The 14,838-nt window shown below is 37.8% G+C and overlaps 1 protein-coding gene across 2 annotated transcripts; it reads left to right on the top strand.

Moving 5' to 3' along the window:
* Positions 1 to 5,535: 5,535 nt before the first annotated feature.
* On the top strand, positions 5,536 to 12,798 carry LOC110450680. 2 transcript variants are annotated; one of them, XM_021498432.1, is made up of 4 exons: positions 5,536 to 6,111; positions 10,597 to 10,660; positions 12,456 to 12,668; positions 12,766 to 12,798. In XM_021498432.1, exons 1-4 carry the CDS (start codon positions 5,765 to 5,767, stop codon positions 12,787 to 12,789), a joined length of 648 nt encoding a protein of 215 aa, XP_021354107.1. In that variant the 5' UTR covers positions 5,536 to 5,764; the 3' UTR covers positions 12,790 to 12,798. The 2 variants fall into 2 exon arrangements, with proteins under 2 accessions (XP_021354107.1, XP_021354022.1); XM_021498347.1 differs by having other exon boundaries at positions 5,591 to 6,111; positions 12,456 to 12,790.
* The last annotated feature ends 2,040 nt before the right edge of the window (positions 12,799 to 14,838 follow it).

Genomic DNA, 14,838 nt, shown 5'->3' with positions numbered 1-14,838 from the left:
AGACAATATTTAATATATTGTGTTGTTTACTACTCTAACTGTGCATAAAATATTCAAACTTTGTTATTGTTTAATACTGTTACAGTAAATATATTTGTAATATATTGTATTTTGAATTTGCGTTGTGACTGTGTTTTTAACTGCTGTTCATGTAACAAGTTATTTTAGAATGTGTTACATGATTTAGGTTATGTGTTTATGTACAAACAGATTAATTATCCTTCGTTAAGATACAAAATGTCGTCATGTCAGAATAGACAATATAATGAATATGATGAGAGAGGCAATTGTCACGCCAGAAATTATTTCCCTGTAGACTTGACGTCATCAGAACGTTTTAAATATTGAAAATGATATATGAAGTTGAACAGTGTATAGGTTCCAATTTCTCCATTGTAATTTTTAAATGGGCCAATTAAACACTATGTTGTATTTGGCAAGTTGCATGACATCCAACTACATGTTATCCAATCGAAGTTGGGGACTATCAATTTCGACAAAATTAAATTGAAAATACTTCAAACATACTGATCAACACGTTTTGTTTTCCTTCAGAAATGGTGCTTTCCGAACCTTATAACAAGTGTTGACGTCCAGCTTATTGATTACATTAAGCATTTGGACATGTTTAGTCTAGTAAGCGTTTCAGTAAACGATTTATGTAGTACTTAGTTATACCGGAGATCGATATATATAAGCTGTTCAATTTTTTTATCGAAATCTAATTTCAATCATGTGTTTATGTTATATGGTAATTATAAAAAAATCAATGAAATATTATTTATATTAACCGTTAAGTTAAGCGTTGTTATTACACTAAGCGTTGTTATTACACTAAGCGTTATTACACTAAGCATTGTTATTACACTAAGCGTTGTTATTACACTAAGCGTTGTTATTACACTAAGCGCTGTTATTACACTAAGCGTTGTTATTACACTAAGCGCTGTTATTACACTAAGCGCTGTTATTACACTAAGCGTTGTTATTACACTAAGCGCTGTTATTACACTAAGCGTTGTTATTACACTAAGCGCTGTTATTACACTAAGCGTTGTTATTACACTAAGCATTGTTATTACACTTAGCGTTGTTATTACACTAAGCGCTGTTATTACACTAAGCGTTGTTATTACACTAAGCGCTGTTATTAAACAAAGCGCTGTTATTACAATAAGCGTTGTTATTACACTAAGCGCTGTTATTACACTAAGCGTTATTATTACACTAAGCGCTGTTATTACACTAAGCGTTGTTATTACACTAAGCGTTGTTATTACACTAAGCGTTGCAGACGTTAGTAGATGAAAAGGCTTAATATATTAATACTTACATGTATTGTTGTTACTTGTAAGCTTTTCAACATAGAGTCTATGTGAAAGAAATTGCACTTTCATCTGGATAATAAAGATTTTGTAGTTTTGACGATATGTACATTGAGTGTGAGGGTGTTTGTGTGTGTAATTTAATCTGATATCATTAGTTTTGCCATTATTTAGATACTTTAATTATTAATAATTCTTAAAAAATAACACGTAAGATAAATTTAATTTTCATTGGAAATAAATTGATCAATTTCTAAATAGTATTATAGAATTATTAGATAACCTTTACCCAATTCTCTATGAGAAACGAAGAAAACGTAAGGGCGGTCAGATAATTTTTGAATGACACTCAAAAAGTGGCCCTAAACGCTTATATCGTTCACATAGTCCACGTTTCTTTTGTTTTATAAAGAGATGAATTTCAGTTTTGTATTTATATTGCTTTGAATAGTGGGAACTTAAGATTACTAAGTTTATCTGAATACGTAAATAATTTATTTTATTTAAAAGTTGGGCTGTGACTAAGGTAGGAAAATGGGAATGAAAATTTACACGCATTAGCTGTACATATTAAGTAAAGGTTGTTATTAAAAGTAAAGTTCCAGAGATCGTTTTGTAAAATAAACTAATAAAAAAGTTGAAAACGAATGACCACGTAGCTTAAAATGTATGTAAAATCTCGAGTTTATTTTTAAGATCGTTTTTGAAAGCGTTTTGTCATACAAGGTATTTTTAGGGTTCGAAGGGTTATGAAAAAAAATTGTATTTTTTTAATGTTTTGGAATGCATATTAATGGTATTTCATTTTTCAATGATAACGTACACAATATTAAAACATATTCCCAAACAATAACTACATGTATATTATGATATGTACAAAAAATGTTGTTTTTGCTCATGTATGCCTGATATATTTTTAAAAAGCCTAAGAATGATATCTTATAAAAGCAAAATATATTTAGAGCCATCTTTGTCAAAAATACACTTGAGGTGTAACATACTTTTAATATACATAAGATATTGTTATTTTTGCTAATAAACCTTCACGTTTGATAAGTCGCATTGTATCTTTTGTTATTGCACGTGAAATCGACATTACATGCAGCTGAAACACAGTTCAAATCATTGATTACGATCTTTAGTTACTTCACTTTGGGTAAATCGAAGGGACGCAACAAGTAACTCTTCTGTGACTTGATGCAGTGGTCTGTATGTATTACTAGTGCTACACTACTGACAAGTACAACGTGTCTTCGTTCTGTAGATACGTCACAGCTTGCTGGTGTTGACTTGACGCCGACCTACAATGACAGTACAATATATCGGTGATCTGTAGATACGTCACAGCTTGCTGGTATTGACTTGACACCGACCTACAATGACAGTAAAATGTATCGGTGATCTGTAGATACGTCACAGCTTGCTGGTGTTGACTGGGCTTCGAACTACAATGACAGTACAATGGTTCGGTGATCTGAACTGGACACCATTCTAGAATGAAACCACAATTGATGGGTAGTCTGAACACGACTCCAACTGGACACCATTCTACAATAACGTATTAAAGTAGGGTAGTCTAGCAATAATTCGACTTCTCTGAAGGTATATTTAAGTACGAATAAACCTTCATTGTGGATTATTGTTTCATTCCATGTAGAGATGGTTATTTCTTCAGTAAAACAATCGATTTTCTGAAATTTAACTATCTGTAAACTAAATGGTTATTTTCTAGTATCAGAGAAAAAAATATTTCTATCTGTAAATACTGTGATAATCTAAAGGATACGTTTTGGTATGTTTCTACAAAGAAAAGGAAATTTTGGTTTCCGGAATTTAGAAGTAAATGCATTAAAACTGAGGGCAGCAATGGTCTTTTGGTATCTGAAAGTGGGATATATGGATCAGTTAAGTATCGTCTTGCCTTTTTTATTAACACAGGTATAAAATAATCTCAACAAGAATGCATTTGTTTTATTTGAATATATTTATATAACCCATTGCTCGTAAAATATAATATGGCATCATGGCAGTGAAACAGATCCCTTTATATATTCTCGATGTCAAGGTAGGCAGGATGAGATGTATGACACAGCACCAAGACGGCTCATGGAATTCACTGTAACATACTGTACCTATTACCACATTTCATAGGTGCAATCACGTGCGTGTGTGTCTTGTGTTCATCTATGAAGACCTCTTACCAAGGACGTTCTTGATGTTAGTGTATGATTTAATATCACATGAAAAAAAACCGTTCATAATTAACAACAAAACTGTTGGGGTTAGGTATTTGTTTTCTTTAAAATACATGCATACTAATTAAACATTTCAGATAAATTCACGACAAAGATGACTTTATAGACATTTCTAAAAATATGCTTTGGTATCAAATTTAAACCTTTGCTCTTCCGTGTTTTTGCCTGTAAGTATTGTCAAGTGGGTTCATGGGTTCAGTTATAAAAAAAAGGGGAAAAAACAACAACTAGGAATCCAATACATGGGATGTCAGTTGTAGAGTGCAGATAGCGGCTTACCTGAAGATTTACAAACATTTTCCTACAAGCCAAGCTCCTAAGTAGCTTACAAATTGAAGAGCCATGGACGAGCGATACCGTGAACTATTCACCTGGGGTGTCTCGGTGAGAGAATTCTATTTTGGAATTACTTTATAAAAATGTCCTCTTCCACTGTCACCTTCCGTAATACTTCGTTTATAGGCATGTCGTAATCAGATATAGATCCTGTGTCAATGCCAAGCAGCTACAGGGTTTTAACTACACGTGTGCATGGTCTATTAGTGAACATCCTTTTTGATGTGTTACAGGAATGTGCATTTAAGTCAATTCATTTTAAATACATATATAGAAAAAACAAGAGAGCAGTGGATACCAAGGGCATGGCTTTCTAGGTAAGCCACTGATTCAAATGTTAGACACGGCAATCAGTACGCCACTCGGTAACCTTAAGGAAGTAAATTAGGACTCAACTACCACATCTTCAATACCCAAGGTCAAAAACCAAGGTCAAAGTAGAAACAAAAACTACAGAAATGGAGGAGAAATCAAGAACATTGTGAACCGCACATTATCGTGTCTCCTGACAACACATGTCGTACTCAATAGATGTGTCCTGTCACCACATGTGGTACCTGTTATGATGTCTCATTTCACCATATGTGGTACCCGTTATGCTGCATCCTGCCACCACATGTGGTACCCGTTATGCTGTATCCTGTCACCACATGTGGTACCCGTTATAATGTATCCTGTCACCACATGTAGTACCTGTTATGCTTTATCCTGTCACCACATGTGGTACCCGTTATGCTGCATCCTGCCACCACATGCAGTACCCGTTATGCTGTATCCTGTCACCACATGTAGTACCCGTTATGCTGTATCCTGTCACTACATGTAGTACCCGTTATGCTGTATCCTGTCACCACATGTGGTACCCGTTATGCTTTATTCTGTCACCACATGTCGTACCCGTTATGATGTGTCCTGTCACCACATGTGGTACCCGTTATAATGTATCCTGTCACCACAATTAGTACATGTTATGCTTTATCCTGTCACCACATGTCGTACCCGTTATGCTGTATCCTGTCACCACATGTGGTACCCGTTATGCTGTATCCTGTCACCACATGTGGTACCCGTTATGCTGTATCCTGTCACCACATCTGGTACCCGTTATGATGTTTACTGTCACCACATGTAGTACCCGTTATGATGTTTACTGTCACCACATGTAGTATTTGTCATGGTGTCTCCTGTCACCACATGTAGTACCCGTTATGCTGTGTACTTTCTTAAGCGTCGCTTAAAGTCTGTCCGATACAAAAACTTGCTAAGTAGTTTAGTTGGCAACAGGATGTAGTAGAGAGATATCGTTAAACACGTGCAATGTCAGCACGTGTCTGAACGCACGCACCCGCCGCCATAAGGATGCGCATTTTAAACAGCAATAGGTTACACCGGATAATCCTGTTTTGTACACCTTTATTTGTTTTTATTGGTTACCTTGTCACGATCCGAAATTGGTTAAACGGTATGAAATTAAACGACAATAAATATGTTGATATGAAAAACCAATCATTTCCTCAGTAAGCGTTTATCGTAGGCTGGAATCAGAACAGTCTCGCTTCACCGGCTGGCGTAAATCATTAAGAACGCTCAATTTCACCGCCATATTTGTGGATCGAGGTAAAGATGAAAATCGATAGGAAATTCAGGTATACTGAACAGTATTACAACCAACAGCATACTTCCCAGCTAAAGAGCACGTGACAAGGTACACGAGACGGGAATGAAGCACGCCCTTATATATTATAGATGTGTGGAGCTGTGAACAGGTAATTTTGAATCTCCAACAGAATACGTGAAAGACGACGTCCAACTCAGCAGTTCAACCAGGTCATGATGACGCTGGTGTAAATGGGTGTTGGTTCCAACACCACGACGGTCGTACCGGGGGTAACGCCAGCTGACCTGGGGGTAGTGCACCCGTGTAACTACTCATACCTATGCACGGAGGAGTCGTCGTTCCTTGGAGCTGATCTCCTCCAATTTGCCCCGTGTCCACCTCCCTGGAAGAAAGATTTGTTGTGGGAAGTAGCTAAACAGAAGGGGTTAGCAGATGATGAGACAGAACAGATAGCCTCGAGGTGTGTTATTCCCCTGCCACAGGCACCCGGCCAGTGCGGGTCGTCGTGCATCGCCATCTCTGTTATAAGCGGATGTATACTACTGACGATATGCTTCGCTATTTTGTGCTGGTGCAGGTAAATATTTCACGGTTCGTTTACTTAACATGAACTACGACATAGCTAGTGAAAGCACTTAACACTGAGTTCATTTTATGAAGTTAAAATAGTGTTTTCTGAACCACTGCATACCTTCAACAAGTATCAATGTATACCATCTCGTTAGTTAACAACGGGTACTTCAACCACAAAAACCAGTGCATTGTCTCAGTATAGTTCAACACGACACAATGTACATTATCTCGGTATAGTTCACCACGACACAATGTACATTATCTCGGTATAGTACACCACGACGCAATGTACATTATCTCGGCATAGTACACCATCACACAATGTACACTACCTCGGTATAGTACACCACCACACAATGTACATTATCTAGGTAAAGTACACCCCGACACAATGTACATTAGCTCGGTATAGTACACCACCACACAATGTACATTATTTCAGTATAGTTCAACACGTCACAATGTACATTAACTCGGTATAGTACACCACGTCACAATGTACATTATCTAGGTAAAGTACACCACGACACATTGTACATTATCTCGGTATATAACACCACGACACAATGTACATTATCTCGGTATAGTACACCATCACACAATGTACATTATCTCAGTATAGTTCAACACGACACAATGTACATTATCTCGGTATATAACACCACGACACAATGTACATTATCTCGGTAAAGTACACCACCACACAATGTACATTATCTAGGTAAAGTACACCACGACACAATGTACATTATCTCGGTATAGTACACCATCACACAATGTACATTATCTCGGTATAGAACACCACGACACAATGTACATTATCTCGGTATAGTACACCACCACACAATGTACATTATCTCGGTATAGTACACCATCACACAATGTACATTATCTCGGTATAGTTCAACACGACACAATGTACATTATCTCGGTATAGTACACCACGACACAATGTACATTATCTCTGTATAGTACACCACGACACAATGTACATTATTATCGGAATAGTACACCACCACACAATGTACATTATCTCTTTATAGTACACGACACAATGTACAGTATCTCTGTATAGTACACCACGACACAATGTACATTATTATCGGTATAGTACACCCCCACACAATGTACATTATCTCGGTATAGTTCACCATCACACAATGTACATTATCTCGGTATAGTACGCCGCGACACAATGTACATTATCTCGGTATAGAACACAACGACACAATATACCTTATCTCGGTATGTTACACCATCACACAATGTACATTATCTCCGTATAGTACCCCATCACCCAATGTACATTATCTCGTTATAGAACACCACCACACAATGTACATTATCTCGGTATAGTCCACCATCACACAATGTACATTATCTCGGTATAGTACACCACGACACAATGTACATTATCTCGGTATAGTACATGATGACACAATAGATTTTTTTGATTATGAAATTAATGTCAATAAATTTTATCACAGCTGCACATCATTAAGTACCGATAATCTTATTTATCCTTCCATTAAAATAAACACTTATTGTAATAACAAAAATCTCACGGGAACACCATTTTATCGATAACTCATTAATACAAACAGTGCGGTGGTTAATAGACCTCATTCAACAAGAATAAACGAAATCCAAACAATGATGGGCGTTATACATATGTACAGTTCTGGTTGTATGACGCATTAGCTATTACTCTTGAAAAGTGTTGAAAAAAATAGATAAAAGTTAATATTCTATCTATATAATCAGTCACTAGTCTTCCTGTGAATGACACATCAGCAGTACAAACAAGATATACTGGTATTTCTGGTGTATATAATGCCGCGTCCTTTTGTTTGTTCTTTACCATGTTGGTTTTCTATATTATTTGAATGTCGTCAGCTGTCACACTTTTTTATTTTATGTATTGTTCTATGGTCTACTATAGGCCTATGCCAAGCATGCATCCACTGCTATATATTTTTACTAGAAATTCCATAGTCGTTTTCTGTCTCGGGAACTCGCATTAATCTGAAGTCCGATGTACTCCACTTATCGTTACTAAAACAATTTCTTTTTCACACGCCCCTGTGATGCTTCAGTAATGCTGTTTGTAGAGACGACGTTTGTTGATTTTTAATAAAATATAAATGTAAAAATAGAATACACACTATCGATTATTATTGTCTGATATGCACGTCGTCAGAGTAATGCAATCTGTTTGCTAGCACTTTTTAAATACGTCATAACTGGAGAGAAATTGAAGCGTCAAATCTTGTCGAACAAAGTGTTTCCACAGCTTAAGTAACGGGAAAATTACTTACCAAAGTTTTGACTTTCGCCGCTCCAGAAGTTACATCGTCTCCGTTACCTAAAACCGAGTACTCGCGGCTTTGAGCTGCTTATCCTGTCTTAACATCTGCGCCCAGTTTTGTCCTTAAATGTTCTTGTGGTACTAAATCCGTTAGCTCAAGTACGGGTCTCGGAGTTGGCATTTACTTTTAAATACTGGGTCTTTTGAAGACATCACAGATGCAGCTAATGTAACGTACATATTTTAACTGTAGTTCAGTTTTAGCTCCTATAGCGCTTTAAATATTGCGCTAAATTGTGAATGCGCCAATTGAAATTCTTGTACATGTATATTGTCTATTGCATATTTCCGAAATGCGCCTATCTATTCGATAATGCGCTTGAGTGCCCTAAAAGAAGTACGTTTACATTACCGTTTACATATCGGACTACTACTGTTGGATGGGGAAGCAATTTAAGGATAAGGCTTCATTAGAGAACAATATTGTTTGAACTTGAGTCCAACCATATTGCTTTAATTTAAAAATGATGAGGTGTTTAAATCAAAGAACTGCCAGCTGATATATCCAAATACTTCATTGTCAAAGTCTACAGGATTCACCGTCACTGGAGAACAGCCTAGACCTGTTTGTACACCAAACAATCACAAATCAGCCTAGACCTGTTTGTACACCAATCACAAAACAGCCTAGACCTGTTTGTACACCAAACAATCACAAAACGGCCTAGACCTGTTTGTACAACAAACAATCACAAAACAGCCTACACCTGTTTGTACGCCAACCAACCACAAAACAGCCTAGCCCTGTTTGTACGCCAACCAACCACAAAACAGCCTAGAACTGTGTGTACACCAAACAATCACAAAACAGCCTACACATGTTTGTACACCAAACAATCACAAAACAGCCTAGACCTGTTTGTACAACAAACAATCACAAAACAGCCTAGACATGTTTGTACACCAAACAATCACAAAACAGCCTAGACCTGTTTGTACGCCAACCAACCACAAAACAGCCTAGACCTGTGTGTACACCAAACAATCACAAAACAGCCTAGATATGTTTGTACACCAAACAATCACAAAACAGCCTAGACCTGTTTGTACACCAAACAATCACAAAACAGCCTATACCTGTTTGTACACCAAACAATCACAAAACAGCCTAGAACTGTTTGTACACTAACCAATCACAAAACAGCCTAGATCTGTTTGTACACCAAACAATCACAAAACAGCCTAGAACTATTTGTACACTAAACAATCACAAAACAGCCTAGACCTGTTTGTACACCAAACAATCACAAAACAGCCTAGACCTGTTTGTAAACCAAACAATCACAAAACAGCCTAGACCTGTGTGTACACCCATCACAAAACAGCCTAGAACTGTTTGTACACCAAACAATCACAAAAAAGCCTAGACCTGTGTGTCCACCCATCACAAAACAGCCAAGAACTGTTTGTACACTAAACAATCACAAAACAGACTAGACCTGATTGTACACCAAACAATCACCAAACAGCCTAGACCTGTTTGTACACCAAACAATCACAAAACAGCCTAGACCTGTGTGTACAACAAACAATCATAAAACAGCCTAGACCTGTTTGTACACCAAACAATCACAAAACAGCCTGGACCTGTTTGTACACCAACCACTCGCAAAACAGCCTAGACTTGTTTGTACATCAACAAATCACAAAACATCCTAGACCTGTTTGTACAACAAACAATCATAAAACAGCCTAGACCCGTTTGTACACCAAACAATCACAAAACAGCCTAGAACGGTTTGTACACCAAACAATCTCAATACAGCCAAGAACGGTTTGTACACCAAACAATCACAAAACAGCCTAGACCTGTTTGTACATCAACCAATCACAAAACAGCCTAGACCTGTTTGATTAGTACATGATTTTTAGCGATACATGTATTCCATTTTTGACATTGAACTTGTCTACATATAAGTCTGTATTTTTGGCTGTCACATACCACATTAATTTACACTGAGCTAAAAGTGTGTTTTGTTAGGGTAAGATTTGATGGAAAATGTGAAATGTGAGCAGAGACATATACGTCTCTGATGGGGTTGTTTTCTGGTATACAAGTATAGCACTCGCCTTTCAAAATTTGTCTGGTCAGACTGATGAAGATGCTGGTTATTTTTGTAGGAGAAGAGGCATGGTAAGAAAGAGTCCAAGATCAACCAACCAAAACAATACAGATCACGTACAGGTAAAAGGCGCTGATGTTATAACGACCTAATATTTACCCACGAAAAACATTTACTTGTGGTTCTATATGTGCACTTATTGTATTGCTGAGTGTTATTTATGTGTAGAACCATGTCCTAGGACGTGTTACATTAAATATATACACTTGGATCACAGTATTGTATGTAATCTAATGATGCTATAGTTAAAAAAATAAACAGATCTTTTGCAAAATATTTCGTTTAAATAATGACTGATCAAATTTATGCCAAAACATATCTGTCCGTTTTATAAATATATATATGTGAAGGCGGGCAACAAAGAAAACTTTCCGTGTTACGATATAGTTTAGGTACACTAAGGTTTTTCTGACACCCATGTCATCAAATCACGCGAAGTGTGTCACAAGTTACACCGTATCATTATAGATTCACAATGCTTTTCACGCCAATTTTCTTTCTCACAAACCCACTGGCAGAGGCGTAGCTAGCCCTTGCTTGGAGTGGATCAATTAAGGAGCGGGTCCAGTGGGCCTGAAGCCAAACTACCTTCTGGCAGAAAATTTAAATTAAATTTAAAGATTTATGTCTCGGGATCATTTTTCAGAGGGTAACTCGCTCAGTCATTCCAAAATTGAAACATTCTACAACGAACTCTTCTTTTAATTGTATTTTACATCATGCAGTATGCTTCAGGCAGTGTTTTTTGTTGTTGTTGGTTTTCTTTCTTTGAAATTTGGTGTAGCCACCTACATACCAGCGTACAGACAGCTACACGCCTGACTATGCAGTGGCGGATCCAGAGGGGGTTTCTGGGCTTCAGGAAACCCCCCCCCCCTGAGAATTTTCTTTAAAAATCATGTATTTTCACCATTTTCCTCAATTTTTCCCCATGTGGAAACCCCCCCAGATAGGTCTCTGGATCCGCCACTGCTATGATAATAATAATTGGAGGTTCTTATATACCGCTTTATCACATCCTAGTTCGTAGGGCGTCTCAAAGAGGTTCACAAATTATTATCCGTGGTTATAGGGCCTTTGCAACCAGCAATTACATTGCTCAACTCCCTGGGGAGCATACAGCCGGAGCTGCCATATCGGCGCTAACAGCTAGCATTCAACAATTCTAGCACTGCCCAACCACATACTCATTTTCAGCCGAGTAGACTGGAACAAGCGGAGTAAAGTATCTTGCTCAAAGATACAACACATTGCCGTGCCGTGGGGCGAACCCGCAACCCTTCGGTCACGAGCCCATCGTCCTACCACTGGACTACCGTGCCTCCCAAAGACTAGACATTATCGGTGATAAAGTGATAGTTTGATTAATTTGGATACATATCAGCTCCGACATCTCCAAAATAGACACAATAGTGTTGCATTCTACATCTATTGCATTTTAAGGTCATAGACCAAGGTCAATGGTCATGCGGCCATGCATCCTGCTATGACATTTTTAAACCACATAAGTATCAGTCTGGTTCAAGAATATAGTGTTTTACATGTGCTAGCCCGAGTTTCCTCTGGCTCCTACACCAGACTAAGGACATTTTGACAGACAAATGTCTGGTGTGGGTTAGGGTTAATCCACATTTTCATATAGCAGTGCGCTCTGGCCCCACGTTCACGCCAGACATCTATCTGTCAAATTGTCTAAGTCTGGTGTTGGGGCCAAAGGAAACGCGGGCTTGAAGTTTTTTGTGAGAAGGCAATATATATACATTTCCTCATATTGTGGAAAAGTCCTCTTGTTCCCTTTCATACTGTTTTCAAACTTGAGATTACTCATCACTGATAAGATTGTGTGCTTGGTTGTAGGCGACTGTCCAGACCCGGAAGGCAGACCCCGTGTATGAGGAGTTCCAGGAGGGCCGTGTGCACTACAGCAACATAATGGAGAGTGCCTATGACAATCCTGCCTACACTAGTGACCTCACCACCGACCACGCCCGCAGTAACAGTGATACCAGTAACAACAGTCACACCCAACTCAACGGCACAGCAGCCAATCAAAATAACAATAAAGCCAACATCAACGAGGACGTCAGGCTATAAAACATGACACTGTGGTAACAGTCACACCCAACTTAACGGCACAGCAGCCAATCAAAATAACAATAAAGCTAACATCAACGAGGACGTCAGGCTATAAAACATGACACTGTGGTAACAGTCACACCCAACTTAACGGCACAGCAGCCAATCAAAATAACAATAAAGCCAACATCAATGAGGACGTCAGGCTATAAAACATAACACTCTGTGGTAACAACAGTCACACCCAACTCAACGACACAGCAGCCAATCAAAATAACAATAAAGCCAACATCAATGAGGACGTCAGGCTATAAAACATGACACTCTGTGGTAACAACAGTCACCCCCAACTCAACGGCACAGCAGCCAATCAAAATAACAATAAAGTCAACATCAACGAGGACGTCAGACTATAAAACATGACACTCTGTGGTAACAAGTCTGGTCTAGTGAAGATGATGCTGGGAAATTACTGTACGTGTATATAATTGTTACTATTTGTAATTAGAGTGGACTCTCATTAATCAGTCACAGGAAGATAATCTGGTCAGGACTTGTTTCCTCTATATATATTATAACAGCAGTGTATTGATCCTTAGACGAAGAAATATAAAAAAAAAAAAAAATCTCAACAATATGTCATTAACACTTTCATCAAATCAAGAACAGAACATATGTGTGCAACAAAAACTTTATAAAAAGTCAAACATGTCTACATGTATGTACTTTAAATGACAGATCAATGGATATTTGGTGTACATATGCAAAGATATTTCGAATTGTCAATAAGTTATTGTGTACAATACTAGAGGAACCAGTGTCTGTACTCAATTGTTCCCTATTTTCTACAGAAAATGTAACTTTTATTAAGGATAGACCGACAGAGTTTATTACCCCTTTGAGATAAATCTAGGAATCTGATTGGTTAAAAACTACAGTGTACCAAACCGCATTCGTAAATCTCTGGGGGTTTACGAAATCTCAAGGGGTATACGGTCATGTCACGTGATTCTCAGCAGTAATACGATGGAATCACGTGATTTTACAAGGGGTATACGGGTCACGTGTCTTTGTATCTTGCAGCCGGGCAATGGGAGACAACTCGCATTCGTCGTCTGCTTCGCTGTTTACAAAATGGCAAAACGTTTCGCTTAGCTTTCTTTGTTTTTATTATAAAATACTCAAAGGGGTTATAAATTCGTTACACAGATTTTTGGCAGGGGATACATGATGGTATGACCCTACAGGATTTTGTATTTCCTTCGGCCTATCGGGCTCGGGAATTACGAAACGCTGTAGGGTCATACCGTCCTGTATACCCTGCCAAAATTCTGTGTAACTAATATTCAGCATGTTAGATATGGTACTCCTGAATTTGAAATATAATTATGAAGTTTTATATGTATAACAGAAACGGGCTATTCCTGTGCTGTAAGTGCAACAATTTATAACTTTAGCAAGTTGATGTCAAATTTTGTAAATATTTGCCAAAGTGAATAAGGTACATTGTATATACCAGTAATACTAATTAGTGCAGCCAAACTGGGCAAGGTCAATCTTCGGCGACCAGGTAGCTCAGTTGGTAGAGCCTCTGTCTGGTTTTCGGGGTCTCCGGGTTCAGGTCCCAGGTTTGGCCGTGCATTCCTCATTCCTGTTACAGTGGTGCCTGTGACCAAACCTTGTTTCAGTAAGGTAACAGAACTGGACTGGGTAAATCACTGGAGACCATGTAGTTCAATTAGTAGAGCTTCTGTCTTGAGTTTAGAGGGTCCCAGGTTCGGATACCGGTCTGGCTGTTCATTTTTCTCCTCTCCTGTTAGATAATTGTATGTGGTCCAATTCTACAAATGGTGACTTATTTTTTGCCTTTCAATAAACTCACTGTTTTAAATGCCATAACTAAAATGTGACTAAGAAAAAAAACGAAAAAAAATTTCACCCTCAAATGAATTTGTCTTTCTATTTTAGTACCAAATCATGTCACCTCTAACTGCAGTGTTACATACAGATAGGATCTTAATGAGTTTTCATTTCATGTGAGATTTTATGAAACGAGTCTTAGGAGTTTTTATTTTTGTGAGCCTTGGTGAGCAAAAATTAACTTTGAGACGAGTTTCATATGAAATGAAAACAAATTTAAGATACTTTTTATCACATAACTCAG

The sequence above is a fragment of the Mizuhopecten yessoensis genome, unplaced genomic scaffold (genome assembly GCF_002113885.1).
Source record: "Mizuhopecten yessoensis strain PY_sf001 unplaced genomic scaffold, ASM211388v2 scaffold57, whole genome shotgun sequence".
Classification (NCBI taxonomy): domain Eukaryota; kingdom Metazoa; phylum Mollusca; class Bivalvia; order Pectinida; family Pectinidae; genus Mizuhopecten; species Mizuhopecten yessoensis.
Note: the sequence above shows the minus strand (reverse complement) of the source record. Positions and strands in the feature narration are given on the sequence as shown.

Excerpts from the sequence above, each read along its gene's own strand:
- LOC110450680 (XM_021498432.1), top strand. The coding sequence starts at position 5,765 with ATGGGTGTTGGTTCCAACACCACGACGGTCGTACCGGGGGTAACGCCA. Across the intron at positions 10,661-12,455 it reads ACAATACAGATCACGTACAG|GCGACTGTCCAGACCCGGAA; the intron begins GTAAAAGGCGCT and ends GCTTGGTTGTAG. Across the intron at positions 12,669-12,765 it reads AAAATAACAATAAAGCCAAC|ATCAACGAGGACGTCAGGCT; the intron begins ATCAACGAGGAC and ends AATAAAGCTAAC.